This window comes from Balaenoptera ricei, chromosome 14 (assembly GCF_028023285.1).
Source record: "Balaenoptera ricei isolate mBalRic1 chromosome 14, mBalRic1.hap2, whole genome shotgun sequence".
Lineage (NCBI taxonomy): Eukaryota > Metazoa > Chordata > Mammalia > Artiodactyla > Balaenopteridae > Balaenoptera > Balaenoptera ricei.
The window spans coordinates 17,063,967-17,087,055 of record NC_082652.1 but is presented as its reverse complement, the minus strand read 5'-3'; the positions used below and the strand labels follow the sequence as shown (position 1 = coordinate 17,087,055).

The 23,089-nt window shown below is 42.1% G+C and overlaps 2 protein-coding genes across 3 annotated transcripts in view; one reads left to right on the top strand and one right to left on the bottom strand.

Moving 5' to 3' along the window:
* The window catches only part of RNF10 (ring finger protein 10), a 30,780-nt gene extending 27,013 nt beyond the window's left edge, over window positions 1-3,767 (bottom strand). For both annotated transcript variants that reach the window (XM_059895444.1, XM_059895446.1), the window contains exon 1: window positions 3,518-3,767. In XM_059895444.1, coding sequence (XP_059751427.1) covers window positions 3,518-3,674 — 157 coding nt within the window. In that variant the 5' untranslated portion in view covers window positions 3,675-3,767. The remainder of the gene's footprint in view (window positions 1-3,517) is intronic.
* A 3,217-nt stretch (window positions 3,768-6,984) lies between these two features.
* On the top strand, window positions 6,985-22,679 carry COQ5 (coenzyme Q5, methyltransferase). Its single transcript, XM_059894375.1, has 7 exons — window positions 6,985-7,201; window positions 10,705-10,854; window positions 14,469-14,690; window positions 19,282-19,388; window positions 21,017-21,105; window positions 21,704-21,815; window positions 21,898-22,679. Exons 1-7 carry the CDS (start codon window positions 7,000-7,002, stop codon window positions 21,997-21,999), a joined length of 984 nt encoding a protein of 327 aa, XP_059750358.1. The 5' UTR covers window positions 6,985-6,999; the 3' UTR covers window positions 22,000-22,679.
* Window positions 22,680-23,089: the final 410 nt, after the last annotated feature.

Below are 23,089 nucleotides of genomic sequence, written 5' to 3'. Positions count from 1 at the left end.
CAGCTGCGGCATGTGGGCTCAGTAGTTGTAGCTCGCAGGCTCTAGAACGCAGGCTCAGTAGCTGTGGCACACGGGCTTAGCTGCTCTGCGGCACGTGGGATCTTCCCGGACCAGGATGGAACCCGTGTCCCCTGCACTGGCAGGCAGATTCTTAACCACTGTGCCACCAGGGAAGCCCCTCTTTGCTCCTTCTAAACAACTTTCCCCAAACTCTAATCCACCTCTCTCCTCTGGGCTACATTCCTGGGATATTTACTGTTGAACGTTCTTAGAACTACATCTTAGCCCTACTGGAACAAAACTGTAGGAACAGATCCAAGAAAAGGAGTATTATGCGAATGTTTGAAGCAATTAGCCAAGGCAAAGAAACTGTGGTATGCCAATCTGGCCAGAAAGATCAAGTAAATCCTGTTAGCCAAATATACTTATTTCCTGTGTGCATGAAGGGCAAACTTAAGCCAGTCACAGGAACAAAGACTCAAGTATATTAATCATGTAACTAGGAAGCAAATGACCATTTATTATACACATGGTTTAGAGAATAGAAACCAAAGGTTTTGTTCTCATGTGAGGTAGGGAAAGGAGAGTGAAAAAAGGAATTAAATATTTAAAAACTGAAAAACTCTTGTTCTTGTTACTTTAACAACAGAAAGACAAGTTGTAAGTCATGTCTTTTCACCTCACCTTTCCTGTTCTTCCTTCACCTCAGTACCATGAAACTCAAGAGGTCCCTTCAACAATTTCCAGCTGAATCAAGTACATCAAGCGTTGAGTCAGCTTCTGAAATCCTACAGAAATCTTTTTACGGAATTATGCAGAATTTCAATCTACTCTTTTGTTAGAGCAGCCATCTAGAAGTAGAATTCACTGTGTAAGAGGTCCTGAACAATATCGGCTGTGGTAGCATTAGTCTTAGTTGTAATGTTCTTAAGGCAGTATATGCTACCTTTCAGCTCAACTTTAGCCAATATCTAGCTTCCTAAGCCATTTTTAATCTCTATTTACTCTCTTTGAATTTGTTGCTAAATGCAAACAGGTGATTATGGTTGATGAGGAACTCTATTTAGCTACAGGCCTATCCTTCCTTTTTGCTAAGGGAATATACATAGCAGTAGCCAGAAAAGTATGCAATAGCAATGGCAAACATATTCAAGCTCTCTTACAAACACATTAAACAAAAACTAATGCTACCAGAGGGCACACCTGTGTATTTCATAAAGCCCAGCAAAAAAGTCCTTTCCGTGAGTTTTTACTTCCTTCCTCAGAAGCTTTCAATTGATAAGGTGAATAGTGTTTTAAAAGTATTTTATGTTTTTTTGGGGGTGGGGGGGAGAGGGGGACTTCCCTGGCAGTCCAGTGGTTAAGACTCCATGCTTCTACTGCAGAGGGCATGGGTTCCATCCCTGGTTGGGGAACTAAGGAACCCACATGCCCCATGGCAGCAGCGGCCAAAAAAAAAGAGTATTTTATGGTTTTCTTTTTTTTTTTTTTTTGCCGTGCGGCGTTGCATGCGGGATCTTAGTTCCCCAACCAGGGATGGAACCCGTGCCCCCTGCAGTGGAAGCGTGGAGTCTTAACCACTGGACCAACAGGGAAGTCCCTTTATGTAGTTGCTTAAAAAAAAAAAAAAAATTCACTTTAGTCAGAATGAACCTAGCAATTAATACTCTATACAAGTCTGACTGAAATGTTAACACTGACAAATATTTGCTTTGGTCAAACCACAATAGAATTCTGTATCATCCTGTTGCGTAATGAGAGTTAGTTCCACTAATCAACATATTCAAAGTCAGGACAATACAAGTAAAATGCCTTACATACCTCAGTTTTGTTGCTGTTTTATTTTGTTTGAGTTGGGGCAAACTTTCACCTACTGTTTCACTAAATAATAAATCAACTTAAGGCATTTACTGCAACTGACTCATGACTGTATGTTAGTGGCTTAAACAGGAGCCCCAGAAAATTAGTTGAGAATTAAGATAGCTGGAGAACCAGAATCTTTAACATCTAGGAATAGAATGCAAAAGTTATTTATCAGCTACACTGAAAAATATGCAGACTGTTCTAAACTAGTTCCAACACTGGCCAAGAGGACTGGCAAACCTCTATCTCTAGGGGAGATCTCCGATAAACCCACGCATGTGCAAAACCCCAAAATTAGTCTACATAATACTGCCTGACGTGGCCTGAGAGTCTACACTCATCCCTGTTTACATATTTAAAGCATTCATTTTTATCAAGACAACTGGTCTCCACCTGAGTTCCAAAAGCAAGCTCTAGAAGACCTTGACGTACCAGGTAAACAAGTTTGCTATATCCAGCAGAAAAACTCTGAACTCAACTCAGCCTTACAGTTGTTCTGGTTTTTAAGTCAGCCTTGCAGTTTTCTTAATCTTGGAAGTTTTAAACAACTGGAGTTCCACATTTGGGGACTCCAAATGTTCCCCTCTCTGCCACACATCCCCACTATTCCCACTGAAAACATTTCCTATTACTGCTAATATAATCAAAATACAAAAGAGCAGAGCTTTGAAGTAAGACGAAGACATTCAACTCCAGACTCTGCCAACTCCTGAACTCCTGGCCTCTCACCTTTTTCCTTCTTTAGATGTGAACAATTCCACCCTGCTGGACAGGTGACTGGAGTATTGAAAAAAGAGGTAAAAGCCTAGCCCAGTACCTGGCACATGGTAAGCCCTCAATAAATCGTAGCTATTATCATCATGATGGTCATATTTTAATATTGAGAGGCATGACTACAGAAATGACAAAATCTTCCCCATAAGACGACACCACCCTAGTCTAACAAGGAAATAGACATGATGTGCATTTGGTGCATAACAGGTGTCAGGTACTCTAAGCATTAGTTCATTTGTTTCCTAAGTTAATTTATTTTCTCCACCTTTACAGGTAAGGAAACTGAGACACTCACTCAAGGTCTGGCAAACCTAAAAAGACTGAATCCAGAGACTGTTCTCTTAACCACTACTCCACACTAAACAAAGCCATTCAAAGATGAGTCCTCTTCATCTGAGGAGATCTGGGACCAGGTTATTCAACATGAGATTTGAATTTAACAAATCTCTGGGCCCCACTCTCCCCTGTTTAAACTTGAACACTACCCAATTCTAATTCAACATTAAGGGTAAATGAACTTAGTGGTTTTAGGAGCGTACGCTGATGCGTCAGACAAACCAGGTCTTCAGGCCTGCTACACATACTAGGTGGTGACCTCACCTTTTCTGAGCCTCAATTTCCTCATCCGCAAAACGGGGATAAGAATAGCACCTACTTCACCGAGCTATTTCGAGCTTTAATGCAAGGATGTACTAAAACCACGCAGTACAGTTCTCATTAAGTGTTAACTAAAAGTAATGGGAGCCATGGAAAAGAGAAAGATATGAATAGTAGAAAGCGAAGCTTGTCCCTGGGTGACCCAGCTGGCACACGAGCGAGGATCCTCCCCAGCATTAGGAGCAGTCGCCCCCCGCCCACCGCCACAGGGGTCCGCCCTTACCGCTCTTGGGTTTAGACTCGCCGGCCGGCCCTGCAGAGGCGGAGCGGGGCGGCTGTTGCCCTTTGCTGCTGCCCGAAGAGGCGGAGGAGCTGCTGGAGCCGCTGTTCTTGTCCATGTCGGAGGCGGTGGCGGCGGCGCTGGGGGAGCTCTGCGGCATCAAAGGGGGCCTTAGCGGCGGCGGCGGCGGTCGGAGCGGAGCGGGCGCGGCGGAGACCCAGGCTCATGGCGTTCGGGGCCGGCGGGGGTCGGCGGCGGCAGCGGTTCTCGGCCTTCATGGCGACATTTTTCCCTGTTTCCTTCCTCGGTTTCTCAAACTGGAAGGAGAAGCGGCGGGCGAGGCTCTTGAGCCCGGCGGCGGCGGTGACCGAGAAGGAGGAGGAGGCCGGGGCTCGGAGGTCCGGGCCGGGCCTGGCGGGGCGGAGGCTGCGGGGAAAGGGGAGGCGAGGGAGGGTGCGCGAGCCCCGCCGGCCGGCCGGACACGCTCTCCCGCCGCGGGGCAGGGGAGAGGGCTGGCTGTCTTGGTGTCGGGGACAAGTGTCTCCGACACAGCGACCGACACTCGCCCCTGGGCCGAGGCCGAGCTGCTCTGGGAATGGCGACGAGTCGCCAAACAGCATCTCGAAGAACCCGGATGAACTATATATATAGCGGAGATGTGGGCGTGAAGCACGCTGGGAAATGTAGTTTTCTGCCTACATCCGGGTCCAATGGGTTTTTGTTTGTTTTTTTTTCCTTTTTTTTCCTCAATGTGTGAGAGATCTTACAGGATGATGGGACTTGCAGTACAGGTTTTGGTCTTAGTACACTAATAATAATATATACCACTCATAATGCATCCAAACATTGGAATACCTGTGGAATTCCTTTATTGACTCGTAAGTTATAGTTCTTATTCTAGTATTAATATCAATTTATTTATGGCTCTTATTCAATCTCCTAATAATGATAATAATGACAATACTTTACATTTAATATCACTTTACAGCACTTCCTCATACAATTACTTCATTTCATTGTCATTTATTAATTAATATAAATCATTGTTAATATTTCATTTCAGTGTTAATAATAATAGTTATCATTGAGTGCTTATCATTAGCAGACACTGCTCTGTGCAGTTTTTATGGAGTATCACATCTATCCTCACAATAAGTCAAACTTAAAGACAAGGAAACAGGCTCAAAAAGCTTAGATCATTTGCCATGATCACACAGCTAATAAGTGACATTCTCAACTACCTATAAGATAAGCAGTTCTCCATTTTACAGATATGGACACTGAGACTTAGAAAATCACATATGTATTTTAGAAATCATATGACACCCATCTGTACTTTGGAAAATTATAAATGATTCTTTGCAACCATAGCAGTTCAAGATTTAAAGGATCACAGAAAAACACTGTGAAAAAGATAAATAATTCTTATAAATATAACAATAAATAAGGCTAACCTTATCTAGTTAGAAACCTATTATATGCCAGGCACTGTGCTCAGCACAAAGAATTCCAAAATACATTAATGCAAGAATGTGATAAGGACTATAATAAAGTTAACGCAAAATGCTGACCAGAGCAGAGGCCTCAAGGAGAGACGTACAAAAATTTAGGAGGAGTAGAGGAGGGCTTCCCCAGAGGTCGTGTTACTTGAGCTGAGCATAGAAGGATGAGCAGAATATCAGCAGTCATAGATGAACAAATAAACAAATAGACAAAATCCTAGACTTCCCCTAATTAGGCCCTTTTGGGTTCCTTATTAATCGTCACATGTTATACAAAACATTAATAAGTATATACAAGTCAATCAATCTTGAAGTTAACAGTTTTAACTGGGATAAAGGAAATTGGATACTAATCTCATTTTTTAATTAATTAATTAATTTATTTATTTATTTATTGGCTGTGTTGGGTCTTCGTTTCTGTGCGAGGGCTTTCTCTAGTTGTGGCAAGCGGGGGCCACTCTTCATCGCAGTGTGCGGGCCTCTCACTATCGCGGCCTCTCTTGTTGCGGAGCACAGGCTCCAGACGCGCAAGCTCACTGGTTGTGGCTCACGGGCCCAGCTGCTCCGCAGCATGTGGGATCTTCCCAGACCAGGGCTAGAACCCGTGTCCCCTGCATTAGCAGGCAGACTCTCAACCACTGCGCCACCAGGGAAGCCCCCTAATCTCATTTTTTAAATTTCCTTAAATGCCCTCCACAAGTCCTTATCTTGCTTTCCCTTTTCCAGCTTTTTTTCCCCCCACAAATCATATCGAAATGAGAGAATGGCTACATCATGCATCAAACTAAGTCTAGAAAATCCTAAAGTGCATTCTTATGTATGAATAGATGTGGAAGATACACTAAGATTCCTGGATGATTTTTTATTTCCTTTAACAAAGATGTGGGAACTCTGATTACATGGGCGAATCACTCCTTTCTTCTATCACTCTTAAAAGAGAGGGAAAGAGAGAAATCCCAGTGTAGTTCTTCCAAAATAAAGCACTAGGTGTCCATCTGTCAGGTTACATTAAGCCAAGAAGAGATTTTTCCTTTTCAAAGTAGTTTCTTAGGGTCCTTGGCGCTTTCTCCTTGTGAAACATTTACAGGAAACATACTTTAAAGAAAATTAAAGCAGAAACATACGGAAATCCAAATAAAACTCACCACCTCCATTCTCTTTTGCGCAAGATGCTCTACATTACCCTTACCATAGAAAAGAATGGGAAAATCTGGGGTTGAAGTAAAGCACTCATTCTATACCAGTTGGAGCTAGAAATGTAGCTTTGTGATAGCAGGAGAGGGAGCCTGAGTGGTGTTTGCTTGTGCTTACTAAATAGACGCCAGAGCTTTCCTTCCCACCTATGAACTTCCTAGGTTCATAAAATGGAAAAACCAATTAACAATCTTTCCTATGATTATTATTCAGAGTAGTCTAGCATATGTTTCTCAAGACTGGTCTGCCAATCCCTCTCATTGAAATCACCAGAGAAGTTTGGTCAAATAGATTCTCAGTATCCATATCAGATTTACTGATCCAAAATCTTTGGTATTTGGGGCCCGGAAACGTGCACTTTAAGATCAAGCCAAGTGATTCCTTATGCACGCCAAGGATTGCGAGAATTGACCCTATAATATTAGCCTTTTACCACACTGTACCTCCGTTTGCCCTCTTCTGCACCAGAAAACAAGAGTTACTCAATATCTTGGAAGTTAGTACTACAGGTTGGCAAGATGCAGAGACGTGGCCTCTGAGAGGTGATTGGGGGTTCTCCCTAGGGCCCGCTCATTCCTGGTGAATTCTATATTCAATTTGGAGAGAGTGAGAGAAAGGGATTTCGGGTACTCAAAGACTAAATAGCCTCAGAATCCCAGAGGTCCTGCAGAACTCCTTAATATCAAGTTTCAGGACGCCTTCAGCTAATAATGTCTCCGGCCGGCCGCCGTCAGCCATCTAGTGAGGCAACACGACATCCTGTCTGGCGGCGGTCACCCGACTGTCAAGATGGCGGCCCCCAGGAGCTGGGCTTTATGGAGCTTCTGCTGCCGTTGGTGGTCGCGGGTGTTGCCGGGCTGCAGGCTTCCCGGGCTTCGTAGCTCTTGGCCCAGGGGCCCGCTGGGTGCGCGGCCCTTGTCCCAAGAGAAGCAGGCAACCGAAACGCACTTCGGGTTTGAAACTGTGTCGGAAGAGGAGAAGGGGGGCAAAGGTGAAAAGGGTGAGAGGGTGGAGGTGGGGGAATCTGACCGTCTGCGATCTGGTTTCTTCTGCCCATATTAAGGGTTGATTTAACGTCCTGTCGGCTCTGATGCATTATCTTCTGCAGTCCTAACCTCCAAGGAGTAGCCCCAGCCTAACTGCCAAACTGAGACGCCTCCTCTTTTTAAGTAATTATCACAAAACCCCATCAGTTGAGCGTTTATGATGTGCCAGGCAGTGTGCAGACATTGTTTACAATTCTCATTTCAACTTCCCGATGATGAATATTGCTATCCCATGTTACGTATGAGGAAATTGAGGCTTAAAGGTTAAGCAAAAACTTGCCCAGTTTAACATAGCTAGTAAGTGGTGGAACTAGTATTCCACCCCAGTTTGGTCCGACTACAGAGCCCACGTTCTTAATCTCTTGCTAAAGGGATAGGCCATCTTTTATACAAAGAAAGAAGGAAACTATTTTCTGTGTGCCTCAGCTTCCAAATTTGCCCGGTAGGAATAATAGTAACTTTTTTCGTAGAGTTCTTGTGAAGATTAGATTACTTCATACACTGAAGAATTTTGAATAATGCCTGGCACTTCATAATTGCTCAGTAAATGTTAGATATTGTTGAGCAGTTTTTTGTGTTCACCGTAAGCATGGGAAAGGAAAAGAACTTTTTAAAAACTCCAACTGTACCATTTGTAATGGGGAAGGTATTATGCCCATATTACAGATGGATGAGGTGAGACTGAGAGGTTCCTTAACTTGGCCTATGGTCACCCAGGAAATAAGAGAAAGAGCCTAGAACTGAATTTCCATCCTCTTATAGACTAGTACGTTGTATTACCTCTCACCTGAACCTTAACTAAATATTATGCATAGCTCTACTGTAACTCTTTGAATACTGAATTTAAATTAACATTTATTTCACTGTGAATCCCCAGAAAGCTAGGACAGTGGCTCATTCACATCTGTATCCTCAGCACCTGATGCACATTGGGAGCTTGATAACTGATTGTGGAGTGAAATAAATGGAGCCAAGTAAAACGATAGCAAACTTTTATTGAGGCCCTGAAACCTTTTAAAAATATTTTACATTAATTCTTATAAATACAAGTGTATGAGGTAGGAACTCTTATCCTGTTTGTATAGATGAATAAACTGCTAATAAGTGGCGTAACTGGAATTTGAATCCACATGGGTTGCATCCAAAATAATAATAATGCTTAACCTCTGTATTGTGCTTTACAATGTATAAACAACATTTCACACAATGACAGGGGGAAGAGTTACCCATTAAGCTAAACACAGCTTCCAGATTGGGACCCAAGATTGAAGTACAGGCAATCTTTGCTTTGCACAATGATGCGGGACAGTAAAAATGTCCATGCAAGCTGAAATCATGACAATGATCTTAAGGATCAATGAGGAAAATTGCGATTGTTCCAGAACCTTTAAAAATTATCAAACATCAAAAACTCTCTTACTGTCAGTTATAAATGTATAAGGAAATGAAAAAATAGTAAAGTTGATATTTATTTAGCACACTGTCATTTAAAATTAGATTTAATTAATGCAGTTAGAATTTTTAATTGTTTAAATTTAAAATTTTAAATTAAATTAAAATCTAATAAAAAATTAGAAAGATTGAGAATTAAGGTGTTTTATTCCTTTGTAAAAAATTTACCACGAGTAGTTTAAACAGTCTTTGCATCCTTTTCATCATATAATTTACAGTAGGGAGAGAGCACCTTCTCCATGCCTCAGCAAACGGCCATACTTCTTTCTAAGGTTCAGTCAGCTTCTAACATTTTATCCTTTCACTTTCAATGTCATGAAATATCTCCAAGAATTCCTTTAATGTGAAATTTTTTGCTGGCATTATTTCCTCTGGGACATCTTCAACCTTTTCATCACAACCACATTCTCATTTACATCCATTAGTTCATTTTCCCAAAGTTCCTCTGGCTGCATATCTAAAACCTCTCGAGGGGCAGCAGTATCAACATTCCCACGGTCATGTTTCTCCTGTAACTCCATTGACGTTCTATTCAAATTTCACTTCCAGGGTTATCACTTTTCATTATTTTGTTGCACTTTCATTTTCATTGGCCAGTTTCCTCTTTCAGTTATCTAGTTTTGTAAAATGCCACAGAGATTTACAGCTGAGATAAGAAGATAACACAACTACATGCTTTGCTGTCTGCATGTGAACTGAATAACTGATGTATAGTAACCAACCACCTACAAACTGTGAGAGAAGTGACATTATTGGCTTCTGATCATGATGCATATCTGTTATTTATGTATGATTTGTGGACTGAAGAACTACTAGCAAAATTTGTACTTTATGTAATTAGTCACAGTTAATATACCACTGTATTTGAATGATGTTGCTAGAGGACTGGTATTATTGAACTAAACCACAGTAACTGAAATTCTTGTATATTAGAACCATGTAAAGCAAGAAGGGCTTATACTTAGTGGGTTGAGCCTTAGTGTCCCTCTAAGGACCCCAAAAGATGTTCAAAAGCAAAGAGCAAGCTTATAGGATCCCAAGGTTGAGAATAGACATTCAAGATTGAGTTAAAGGAGGGGGCTCTATAGTCTGCTGATTCAACAGAGGACAGTAATGTTTTGGGTCTAAGCAGCACATTTTATCTGAGGAACTCAACGTGTCTCCCCTTCATTACCTAATTCAGCCTTATGGTAGGCAGGTAGCGGGCTGGTGCTGATATTCTCATCTCATGGGCAGAAATTGAGGTGCAAAGAAGTTAAATGTAGCCTGTACTTTAAAGTGTATTGGATAGTAAATTCCTTAACTCTTCAGCTGGCCCAGATTCCACATTCTGCCTTAATCCTATGGAGGGTCATGAGGACCCTCTACAGTGTGACTTGGCCCTGATTCACATCCTGCCATCCATCTGCCCACCAAATTTTACATGAGGTTTTTCTCAGTGATGCCGGCAGAGATGAGCTGAGGTCTTCCCATCCATTTGTCATGTTTTTCTAATGGATTTTGTTGTCTTTTATTATAATAATATTAGAAACATTCCAACCACGCCCCCCCCCGCCCCTTCCTCCAAGAAACAGAAACTGGGGAATTCCCTGACAGTCCAGTGGTTAGGACGCAGTGCTTTCACTGCTGAGGCCGCAGGTTCGATCCCTGGTCAGGGAACTAAGATCCTGCAAACCAAGCTGCGTGGCCAAAAGAAAAAGAAAAACAGAAACTGATTCAGTACTTAAGTATGTGCATGACATTATTACAAGGTAATGGTCCTAGGTAAAGCTAACTAAGATAACAGAAAAGAGGTTGACTTCTTTCTTACATGATGTAATTTAAGCCTTTTTTAGAAGGGGTAATGTTAAGGTGCAGATTTGGGCATCAAGCATTATGACTTGGCTCCACCTTGCAGACAGTTAATTTCATGGGGGGGAAAGCTTTCTCCTCTTTCATTTAGGACTTTTCCAGGTTAATCTTATGAATAGTCCAATCATGTTGTATTTCTCTCAAGTCTATCAGGTGTTTGAAAGTGTGGCCAAGAAGTATGATGTGATGAATGATATGATGAGTCTTGGTATCCACCGTGTTTGGAAGGATTTGCTGCTCTGGAAGATGCGCCCGTTTCCGGGGACCCAGCTGCTGGATGTTGCTGGAGGCACAGGTAACATACAGTTCTGTATCCTGGGGTACCACTAAGCTCCTTTTATAAAAATTAGTGTCTCTTGGGACTTCCCTGGCGGTCCAGTGGTTAAGACTCTGCACTTCCGCTGCAGGGGGCACAGCTTAGATCCCTGGTCGGGGAACTGAGATCCCGCATGCCTCGCAGTGTGGCCAAAATAAATAAATAAGCAAAAAATAAAAATAAAATAGTTTTAAAAAATTAGTGTCTCTTGTTGGAATGAGCTAGCTCACCTACCATTAGCCTGAAGATAGTAATTGAAAATCAGTACACTTCTCAGAAAGATTTACTCTTTTCTTTTTAACTGAATGTCAGTCAAAAGCACAGAATATCAGCTTTGTGCCTGTCACTTTTCTAAAATTCAGAGGATTACAAAGTAAAACGACCAATTTTTAACTCCAGTGGCATTTCCCCATCTAAACAACCATTTTACCTTCTGTTTAACCTTTATCCCACTTTCCCTCTTTCTTTGGTGTGGGGAATGGGGAGAGCTTTTATCATGTTATGTAAGCTTTCTAGGCAGACTTTTCTGCCTAATCTACTATGATATCAGATATCAAAAGCTCATTGATTTATGCATGGTCCTTTGTTATTTGGTGTACACTAGGCATTTGGAGAGAAAAATGTCATAATGTGTAATATAATGTAATAATGTCATAATCTATACTAATAGGATAATGTATAATAATAAATCACAGTAGAATAATGTACATGTTTGAAACATGTTTATGTGTGGCTTTGTTGGTGTGGCCCTCTACCCAAAAGGAAGCTCAGAGGGCAGTAAGGTGGAGGACAATTTAGCAGAATCTATCAAAATCTAAAATGCTTACAGTCTAGGATCCCACAATTCCAATTCTAGACATCTAGTCTGAAAACACAAACAAAAACAAAAACTTGCACAGAGAGATAGCTACAGAAGGGGGTCAGTCAGAGCTGCTTCCATCTTCAATGTACCCCAGCCAGTAACATTACCACATGCTGGCAACTGCCCATTTAGAAAATGCAATTGAAAAGTAATCCCATATATTTAAAAAGACATTGAAAAAGTAGAGCTACAAATATGCCCACTGCATAATTTTTAGTCATAGTGAAAAATTGGAAATAACCTATTTCTACCTCAGTAAAGAAATGGCTTTAGGGACTTCCCTGGTGGCGCAGTGGTTAAGAATCTGCCTGCCAACTCAGGGGACATGGGTTCGATCCCTGGTCTGGGAAGATCCCACATGCCACGGAGCAATTAAGCCTGTGCGCCACAACTACTAAGCCTGCGCTCTAGAACCTGCAAGCCACAACTACTGAGCCCGTGTGCCACAACTACTGAGACCACGTGCCACAACTAGTGAAGCCCACGAGCCTAGAGCCCATGCTCCGCAACAAGAGAAGCCACCGCAATGAGAAGCCCGTGCACCGCAATGAAGAGTAGACCCCGCTCACCACAACTAGCAAGAAAAGCCCACACACAGCAACGAAGACCCAACACAGCCAATAAATAAATAAATAAATATATTTTTTAAAAAAGGAAATGGCTTTAAATTAAGATACATCAATACTATAAAATATTAGGTAGCTATCTAAAAGAATGAGGAAAGCCTATAAGTACCAATGGAATGGTCTCAAGGACATATTAAGTGGGAAGAAAAAGAAAAGTTGTATACAATGCATATAATATGATCCCCATTTATGTTTTTAAGTTGTTTTATATGAGTACATATAATTATATTTAAATATATAGGAAAGTGACTAGAGAATACCTAATTGGATGGAAAGAATGGAAAAGCTTAAGGATATATTTCGTACAGTGTAAGAAAAAAACAAAGACAAGGAAACCGCATTATAAAAAGGGAAATGTGATCCCGTAAAGCACTGGCTTTGCCCGAACAATATTTACCTGGTCACAATAATGTACACACTTGATTTTCAGCTTTTAGACTCAAACCATCAACAAAGCACAGAAGACATAGCTATAGAACAAATAAAATGTTATCAGGCTTGACAGAATAAAAATATATATATGATGGAACGCTGAAGGGAGTCAAGAGATACTGTCTGTAGTTGGTGGAATAAGAAATAAAATACTGGGGTGGAGGGATAAGTTTGGAATTGGGATTAACAGATGGATTCTACTATATATAAAATAAACAAAAAGGACCTACTGTATAGCACAGGGAACTGTATTCAATATCTTGTAATAACCTATAATGGAAAAGAATCTGAAAAAGAAAAAAAAATGTATATATATGTAAGACTGAACCACTTTGCTGCACACCTGAAACATTGTAAATAAACTATACTTCAATAAAAAAATAAAATATTGATTAGTTTATTACTCTAGGTTACAAAGGTATCTGTGAGGAATTGTGGAAAGTGATAAAATATATTGGGAGGATAAAAGCAAGCAGAGATGGGGGTGAGTAAAGAAGTAGCTGGTGAGTAAAGAAGTAGCTATAACCAACAGAATAAACAGTTAAAGGAGTTGGGAAGGATGGTCTGTGGGGAACTGAACTGGGAGTAGGAAGTGGTGTGGCAGGGAACTGTTGCTTGTGACTGTGCCTTTATGTTACTGTCATAAAAATTATTAGAAAAAGACTAGAAGGCCGCACACTAAGCTCTTAACACTTGTTATGTCTGGAGAGTGTGGACAGAGAATTCAACTTTCATGTTTTATTCTACATGTTTAGGTATTGAGTCTTATAGTAAGAATGTGTCCATGCATTACATATGCAATTTTTTAAAGGTTTTTTTTTTTTAATCAATTAATTTATTTATTTTTGGCTGCTTTGGGTCTTCATTGCTGCGTGCGGGCTTTCTCTAGTTGCGGCAAGTGGGGGCTACTCTTCGTTGTGGTGCGTGGGCTTCTCACTGCGGTGGCTTCTCTTGTTGCGGAGCACGGGCTCTAGGCGCACGGGCTTCAGTAGTTGTGGCACGTGGCCTCAGTAGCTGTGGCGCACGGGCTTAGTTGCTCCGCGGCATGTGGGATCATCCTGGAGCAGGGCTTGAACACGTGTCCCCTGCATTAGGCAGGCGGATTATTAACCACTGAGCCACCAGGGAAGTCCAGGATTTTTAAAGAATCTTAGACGTTAAAAATTTGCTGTTAAAAAAAAAAGTTACTGGGCTTCCCTGGTGGCGCAGTGGTTAAGAATCCGCCTGCCAGTGCAGGGGACATGGGTTCAAGCCCTGGTCCCGGAAGATCCCACGTGCCGTGGAACGACTAAGCCCGTGCGCCACAGCTACTGAGCCTGTGCTCTAGAGCCCGCGAGCCACAACTACTGAAGCCCGTGCACCTACAGCCCATGCTCCACAACAAGAGAAGCCACCGCAATGAGAAGCCTGTGCACCACAGTGAAGAGTAGTCCCCGTTCGCCGCAACTAGAGAAAGCCCGCGCGCAGCCACGAAGACCCAACACAGCCAAAAATAAATAAATAAAATAAATTAAAATTAAAATTAAAAAAATAGTTACTGTTGAGATGAGTACAAACTTCAATTTTCATACACTCCTCAACCCCTGTACCTTTGTTGCTCCTTTTGGATTTAAGAAATGCTGGGTTTTTGCTTTTGTTTGTGTTTGATCTTTCCTCCTGTTGGCTTCCCACAGGTGACATCGCATTCCGGTTCCTTAATTATGTTCAGGCACAGCATCAGAGAAAGGAGAAGAGGCAATTAAGGGCCCAACAAAATTTATCCTGGGAAGAAATTGCCAAAAAGTACCAGAATGAAGAGGATTCTTTGGGCGGTTCTCATGTCATGGTCTGCGACATCAACAAGGAGATGCTAAAGATTGGAAAACAGAAAGCCCGTGCTCAAGGATACAAAGCTGGTAAGTCCTGCAGAAAGTGGACCCAGAGGAGATGTTTACATGTTTATAAAATAAGATGGAATATGTACAATGCTGAAGTGCTTTCTTTTCCAGGTTTCAAAAACTTACAGATAGGGAGGAGTGGAAGATAATTTGTGTGGCTGCGTCCAGCATGTGTGCTGTTATGTACATTATTTCAGCAACCCAGGAAGTTAGATTATCAGCCACATGTGACAGGGGAGATAACCCAAACCCAAAGAGGTTAAGTATCTGCTTCAACTAACACAATTTAAATGGCAGATCCGGAATGGAGGCTGACTTTTTGGATCTCAGCTCTTGGACACTGAGACAAGTTTGGCTTTTAATTCCCAGCAGCTCCCCAGTGACACCCATGCCCTGTTCTTGAGCCATTTCGTCCCCCTCCCAAAACTAAGCTCTGCTTCAGCTTTCAAACCAGGGCTCCTGGGGCCTGGACATTTCCCACGTGGGGCTCCTTTTACAGGCAGTCTTTGTTCCAGAGCACCTCCACCCCACCCCCGCCATTGGGTGGGCTGAGGCTTTCTCAGATCTTCATCCAGGTCTAATGGCTTTGTTTTTTGGGGGAGGGGGGGTTTTGTGATTTATTTATTTATTTTTTTAATACATCTTTATTGGAGTATAATTGCTTCACAATACTGTGTTAATTTCTGTTGTACAACAAAGTGAATCAGCCATATACACACATACATCCCCATATTCCCTCTTGAGGCTCCCCCCCACCCTCCCTATCCCACCCCTCTGGGTCATCGCAAAGCACCGAGCTGACCTCCCTGTGCTATGCTGCTGCTTCCCACTAGCTATCTCTTTTACATTTGGTTGTGTATTTGTATGTCGATGCTACTCTCACTTCGCCCCTCACCCGCTGTGTCCTCAAGTCCATTCTCTACGTCTGTGTCTTTATTCCTGCCCTGCCACTAGGTTCATCAGTACCTTTTTTTTTTTTTATTCCAAATATATGCGTTAGCATACGGTATTTGTTTTTCTGTTTCTGACGTACTTCACTCTGTGTGACAGACTCTAGGTCCATCCACCTCACTGCAAATAACTCAGTTTCGTTTCTTCTTATGGCTGAGTAATATTCCATTGTAGATCTAATGGCTTTTCCCACACAGCCTTGCTTCCTCTCCTTTTTATTTTTCCCAGATGTCTCCTCTCACCCCCTGCCCCCAAAAAAGAAAAAAAACCTTTTGCCCTCCTACCTCTGTTTCATCGTGGGTTTCTCAGAGGGCCCAACTGATGCAGTTGAAGAATCACCCGTAAATGGTACTCCTCAAATTTCCCTAGCACGGTACTCTCAACGGCCAATGGGAGAATGCCTGGGTATCTCCAGGAACCTGTTGCAGCCTCCAAATAGACAGTTTCTGCTGTAGCTTAAAGATATACATTTTGCATTTGGCTTTCTGTTTGTTTTCATATTTTGAAATACTTTTGCCCCCGGTTTTTTGCCCCAGCAGAAGTACTGATCTGGCAGCTGCAGCATGTATACCCAGCTCCTCAGAGCCGCTGCACTGCCCTCTTCCACGCTGGCCAAGCACTGCAGGCAGCCCCCGTGAGAGGCAGCGGTGCACAGCAAAGGAAGCCAAGCCCCTTGGGTCCATATCAGCACTTCTCCCCTCCCCCACCCCCACCATGAGTGTCTATGGTTATTTTAGCTCAATTCTGCTTCCTCCTCCTCCTCCCACCCGCAGAATGAGCTGCCTAGACGAACTGCAGCCCACTTGGCCCCCCAGATGAAGGGCTCTTTTGTTAACCATCAACACTGATCAGAAGGCTGACAATCACTAGTGTTTCTAGACAAAGGCACCATGTTCTTACTCCTACTGAGAAACGTGTTTCCCTTCTCTCTGGTGCTTAGCCACGAAGAGTGGAGAACAAAGATGGAAATGATGGGTAATGTTCCACCTCTGGAATCATCTCTTCCATAGCATAGCTTGCCCTTCAGGCTGTCCTAACAGACAAGAAATCCACCTGCGTAGGAATCATTACATGCTGCATAGTATGGTTTTATCTTTCCTCCTTGCTTTATCAATCTCCAATAATAATGCCTTTGCAAAAAATATCATGCAAAAAAAATTTGAAACTAAGTAGGAAGATCCTAGAAATGATTTAATAGTTTAAAAAATTAATGTGTAAAGGCATTTTTGTGTGTAGTACTATTATGTGTTTTACTTACATGTAGCACTTCCTCCCAAAATGGAAGCTTGGAGGGCAGGAACCTTATAAGGATTATTTGATGGGTTATAAAAATGATATATTTGGGAAAATTTTGGATATTAGAAATCAAAAATTTGAAAAGGTACTAAGAAGTAAATATTAACCAGAGTTTCAGCATCCAGAGATGACCCTCAATATATTTCCTTCCTAGCTTTTTCCTAATTATTTTCTTTTTATAAAATTGAGAACATCTTACGTATATAATTTAGTATCCTGCTTTATTTAATTCAGCATTGTATCATGAGATTTTCCCATGTTATTAAAAACTCCTGGGAATTCCCTGGTGGTCCAGTGATTAGGACTCCACACTCTAACTGCTGAGGGCTCAGGTTCGATCCATGGTCAAGGAACTAATATCCCACAAGCCACATGGTGCGGCCAAAAAAAAAAAAAAATTCCTTAAAATCATTTTTTATGATATTCCCTCATATGGATGTTTTATGATTTGCATAACCAATTTACGTAACTAGTTGATCTTTCATTTTTTTCTGATGTTTTTGCACGTAGCACAATGTTGTGACATCCTTATTTGTAAATTTTTGCATGCATTATTATTTTCTTTTTACTGACTATATATTTGGACAAGTGTTTAGGCTCTCTAGATCTCAATTACCTTATCTATAAAATGGAGAAAATAATAACCCTTCTCACAGTAGGAGGTACTATCCCATAACTGTTAAAAACACAGGCTCTGGAATAAAACTTCCTGAGTTCTCATCCATCTGTGTGACCTTAGGCAAGCTACTTCAATCTTTCTGATACTCAATTTTGTTCACCTGAAACATGAAGATGATAGTACGGCTGTCTCAGAGTTGGTATGAGGATGTGAGAAGATAATGTACGTAAAGTGATAACACAGACCCTGCCATCATGGGCTTAGTAAGCAGTAGCTTTGATGATGATGTCATTAATGTCCTCCTCCTAAAATTCAAATAGCTGGGTCAAAGGATATACTTATTACTAAGGCTCTTGTTAAATACTGCTGGCGTGCTTTCCAGGAGGGTTATTTCCATTTACCTTCCCCTATAGTGCCTTCCTTCTATATCATACTTTTTTTTTTAAGTTCCATTGAGACACTGAACGTGACAGTGCTTTTATTTTATTTATTTATTTATTTATTTGTTTAAGGAAGCCAAGTGTTTTATTTTATTTTTAATGTATTTATTTATTTATTTATTTTTGGCTGCATTGGGTCTTTGTTGCTGCGTGCAGGCTTTCTCTAGTTGCGGCCAGCGTCGGCTACTCTTCATTGCAATGCACGGGCTTCTCATTGCGGTTGCTTCTCTTGTTGTGGAACATGGGCTCTAGGCGCGCGGGCTTCAGTAGTTGTGGCTCGCGGGCTCTAGAGCGCAGGCTCAGTAGTTGTGGTGCACAGGCTTAGTGGCCCCGTGGCATGTGGGATCTTCCCAGACCAGGGCTCGAACCTTGTCCCCTGCATTGGCAGGCGGATTCTTAACCACTACACCACCAGGGAAGTCCCTATATCATACTTTATGTCTGATTCACTGCAAGTTGAATAATATTAAAGCCAAATCAGGATCCTCAGAGGACATAGCTACCCTGATGGGGAGCTCCCTTGGGTGTTTTCTGAATTCATGACCAGACTTGCAGTCAAGACACTCTGCTTCTCTATGACTCCAGTAGAACCAATATAATTATACTAAATTATGTACTTAGAATACTTCCAATGACTGTCTGAAGTAGGTACTATTATTGACTCCATTTTACAGATGAGGAAACAAAGTAGTTTATTAAAGATTATATAGCTAATAAATGGGGAAGGTGGAATTAGAACACAGGCAACCCCAGGACCTGGGCTCTTAACCACAGTGCTTTACACAAAACACCTAGTTGGATAAAAATTGCTTAAGGGTAAGGCATAACTAAGTAACCAGTGTCTACTCTGAGAAACTTGGGGGGACTTCCTGCTAAATTTCAAGGGCACCAGCTTCACATTCTCAGGACTGGAGGACACCGTGAAGACGGTGGCCAGGAATCCACTGGAGAAGGCAGGTGTGTATTTTCTGACACCACTTCAGATACCACACGTGTGATGTTTGCCCAGCACCAAACAGCTCTCCAGTTCTCCAACGCCAACCAGCTGTCCAACAATTCAGTTCAGTTCTGACACTAATTACCCAGAGTTAGTGTCAGATTCCACAGGTTTAAGGGCTAATTGCCACAGGACTGCCCCCACTTCACAAGCCAGCCGCAAACAGGGTGTCCACGGTACCCACAGTTCTGTCCGGCCTACTGCAAATTCAGGGATTCCCACGACCCCCTCCTCAGGTTTGACAGTTCACTGGGTGCAGAGGAGACAGCTATCCAGACTGAGGCCAGAACTGCTTTTCTCTTTCAGGACTTGCTTGGGTATTGGGAGATGCTGAAGAACTGCCCTTTGATGATGACAAGTTTGATGTTTACACCATTGCCTTTGGGATCCGGAATGTCACACACATTGATCGGGTAATGAATGGCTGCATCCGCTTGCGTGACTCAGGATATTAGTTCTCCTGGAGTGGCTCCACGGTGAATGAGGAAAGGGAGAGATTCTTCTCTGGGCTCAGCTCCTGAGTTGAATGTTTCAGGCTTAGAGGTCTTAATCCTTTAAATTGCCAATTTTCCTGCCTACAAAATTGAAAAAAAACCACAGAGCAGATCTCCACAGAAGCCTTTGTTGCTTGGGTTGGTATTTACATCTTTTTTTTTTAAAAAAAAAAAATTTATTTATTTGGCCGCATCAGGTCTTAGTTGCGGCAGCGGGCTTCTCTCTAGTTGTGGCGCGCGGGCTCCAGAGTGCGTGGTCTTAGTTGCCCCGTGGCATATGGGATCTTAGTTCCCCAACCAGGGATCAAACCCGCGTCCCCTGCATTGGAAGGCGGATTCTTAACCACTGGACCACCAGAGAAATCCCGGTATTTACATTTTTGAGACTGTCAGTCTTGCTCTCTCATTTCATCTGCTTCCTCTCGCTTGTGAAGCCACCTGACTCTGACACTGCAGATCCGAGGGATTTCCAAGGCTGACAGAGAAAAAGGCACTCAAACCCTATTGTGGCAGAAGGTAGCTAGATTCATGGTTCCTCTGTAGGAAGAAGGGAATGTTCAGCTCTTAATCTGATGCAGCTCTTCTTTATTTCTGCTTGAACATTCTGTCCAAACATTTGAAGATGGTAAGCAAGGCACCCAGTTTCATTTCTGTAATGTGGACTCCAGTTGCCTAGTTGCCTGCTTTGGGTGGGACATCCTTTATGGTGTACTTTAGCTTCATTTTTATGACCTGTCCTGTGTCTGTAGCCAGTTTATTATTCCTTTTAAATTAAAAAAATAATAATGAATTTTAGTAGATTCAAAGTTCAAAAGGCACAAACGGATATATCAGTAAAAGTCTTCACCTTGTGTCCCAACCATTCAGTGCCTCCTCCCCCTGCAGTCACCAATTTCTTAATGTAGCTTTGCAAAGATGTCTTGTGCATATAAGTGTATTTATTTTCTTTTTTTATACAAATATTAGCATATGAAACATTTTTCCCATTGCTTTTTTTTCCCTTAAAAATATACCTGCAGACTTTTCCATGTCAGCACATAAAGAACACTGGCTCTTCCTTTTTTTAATAGCTGCATAGATTCCCTTTGTATATATATTCCATAATTTAGCCAGTCTCTCATTAATGGTTAAGATGCTTCTAATCTTATGCTGTTCAAATCGTGCCATAATGAATAACCTATGTCGTTTCCACAATAGAAACATTTCTGTAAGATAGATTCCTTGAAGTAAAATTGCTGGATCAAAAAGGAATATCCATTGTGATTTTGAGACGTAATTCAAAAATTGCCGCCTGTGGGGGGTTGTACCAATCTGAGTCAGTTTAGATTACTCCAGGTAACCTTCTCTAGTCACGGGCAGCAGAATGCCTAAAAAATTTAGGAGACTGTGGGTTATTTCTGCTGTTACAGCCTCCCAGCTGAGAGAGTGAACAGGGGATCTGTGGGAAATAACTTTTATAATGCCCACAGAAGCTGATGCCGCCTCAGCCTCCCAGAGTTGAATGAGGGCTGCTGACAAGTGTGTCCTGTTGTTCCTGTCTTGCTCAGGCGCTCCAGGAAGCCCATCGGGTCCTGAAGCCAGGAGGACGGTTTCTCTGTCTGGAGTTCAGCCAAGTAAACAATCCACTCGTATCCAGGTTGGTATTGTTAACAGGGCTTGATTTTCATCATCTAGCCAAGGGTTTCCCATCCCAAAGTGGACAGAAAATAGCCAGTAAGCTATAAGCATGAACCTCATAGTTCAGTGTCCCAGAGTCCCTGAGGGACAGTGCCACCTCTGAGGTCAGCCAATTCTGAATGACAACACTTAGGCCAGAAGGGTCTCAAACCAGTAACCAGAGACTCAAGTGGGCCCACATATGTATTTTGCTTGACTCATGGTATTTTAGAAATTGACTTAGATGTCCATATTTTAAAATCAGGAAATTTTACATAAAAATCTAGATTTCCAGTTTCACGTGAGAAATCAAATATATGGCAACCCTGGTTAAGCCCATATTCCCACATGGCAATAGTCAGAGCTGAGAAGTAACTGCCCCTTCTCCACTTTTCTGGTACTTCCTGTGCCTGTCACCACACCCTCACTACTCCCTATGGCTCTTGCACCTGGCCCACTTCACTTATTTCAGGTACTTGCTTGACCCTTATAGGCATTTGAGTTTATAATCCCAGGCTTAGACCTTCTTGCTTATTAACGGTCATGTTCTAATCTTAATCTTTTGCCTTTTTGTTTAGGCTCTATGATGTATATAGCTTCCAGGTCATTCCTGTCCTGGGAGAGGTCATTGCAGGAGATTGGAAGTCCTATCAATACCTTGTAGAAAGTATCCGACAGTTCCCATCTCAGGTACAAAACTTCTACAGCTTACAACAAAGGCCCTACAGTTGAAATCCAGGCGATTTTTACTGTATCCTTCTTTGTGTTTTAGGAGGAGTTCAAGGAGATGATAGAAGATGCAGGTTTTCAGAAGGTGACTTATGAAAATCTAACATCAGGCATTGTAGCCATTCATTCTGGCTTCAAACTGTAACTCAAGATCCTGGAGTGTGAACCAGTCACATCCTGTCAAAAGGCTGGAGCCGAAGGATAATGTGGTTAGTGAGACCAGCACAACATCTCCTCTTAAGGCTGTGTGCCTTGGACTCCTGTTCTGATGTGACCAATCTCAAAGTGAAAGAAACAAGCTTCTGTCACTTTATTGCAGCTTTCCTTTGGGGCTGCTTCAGGCCTTCTCCCAGAGGTATTTGGTCTGTACTTTTTGCTTAACTCCTACTAATTTTTCTTGGCTCTGTAGTATGTGGTTAAGGAAAACCAGCACTAAAACTCAGTTTTGAAGTGTATTTGTGGCTTCTCTGCCAGTGCTGCCTTCCAGAGGGATAATGAATCATTAGAACCCAACGATGATTTGAACCAGAAAACTTCCTAGCTGTACCCAAGTCCATCTTTCAGCCTAGGACTAAGTCTGGGGCCAAAAGCCAAGGCCCAAATTAGAGGGCTAAGGATCACAACTAGAATTGTGCACTGAAACACTAAATGAGTTTACGATTTTCATGGGTTTTGTCATTTTTTTCTTGAGGGAGGTGAAAGAAATACACTTTCATCATTATTCATTCAGTCCTCTTCTACCAAAAGCCACTATTGTGTCCTCAGTGCCTGTCATGAAGGAAACTTGACAAATCCCTGTTGAAAGAATAAATGTACCTGATTTCACGTCTTACAAAGAGAGCTTCTTTGTCAGGATACGTTTGAAGTTAGGGTCTTATAGCCAAAAAAAAAAAAAGTTTGATAACTATTTGTCTAGCCAAACCCCCTCCAGTACTCAGCAGAGCTGGACAGAGCTCTTGTCTCCTTAATAGTTAAAATGAGACCATAAATATTTTCAGTGCGGATGAAACTTAAGGGTTTTTTTGGAGGTGGGGGAGGGTTGGTAAGAAATTACAGAAATCAACCTGTGAGTTGGCTGGCAGTTGAATTGCAGAGACCTTAGTTCAAGGCTATTTGAAAAGTCTTCAGATATGCTGCCTCTCTCCCCAGCACAGAAGGGGTCATTTACCCCTTCACGTGAGTCACAACCTTCACTCACAAGATTGTGCCCTTGTCACTGAAAAGCTTCCAGATAC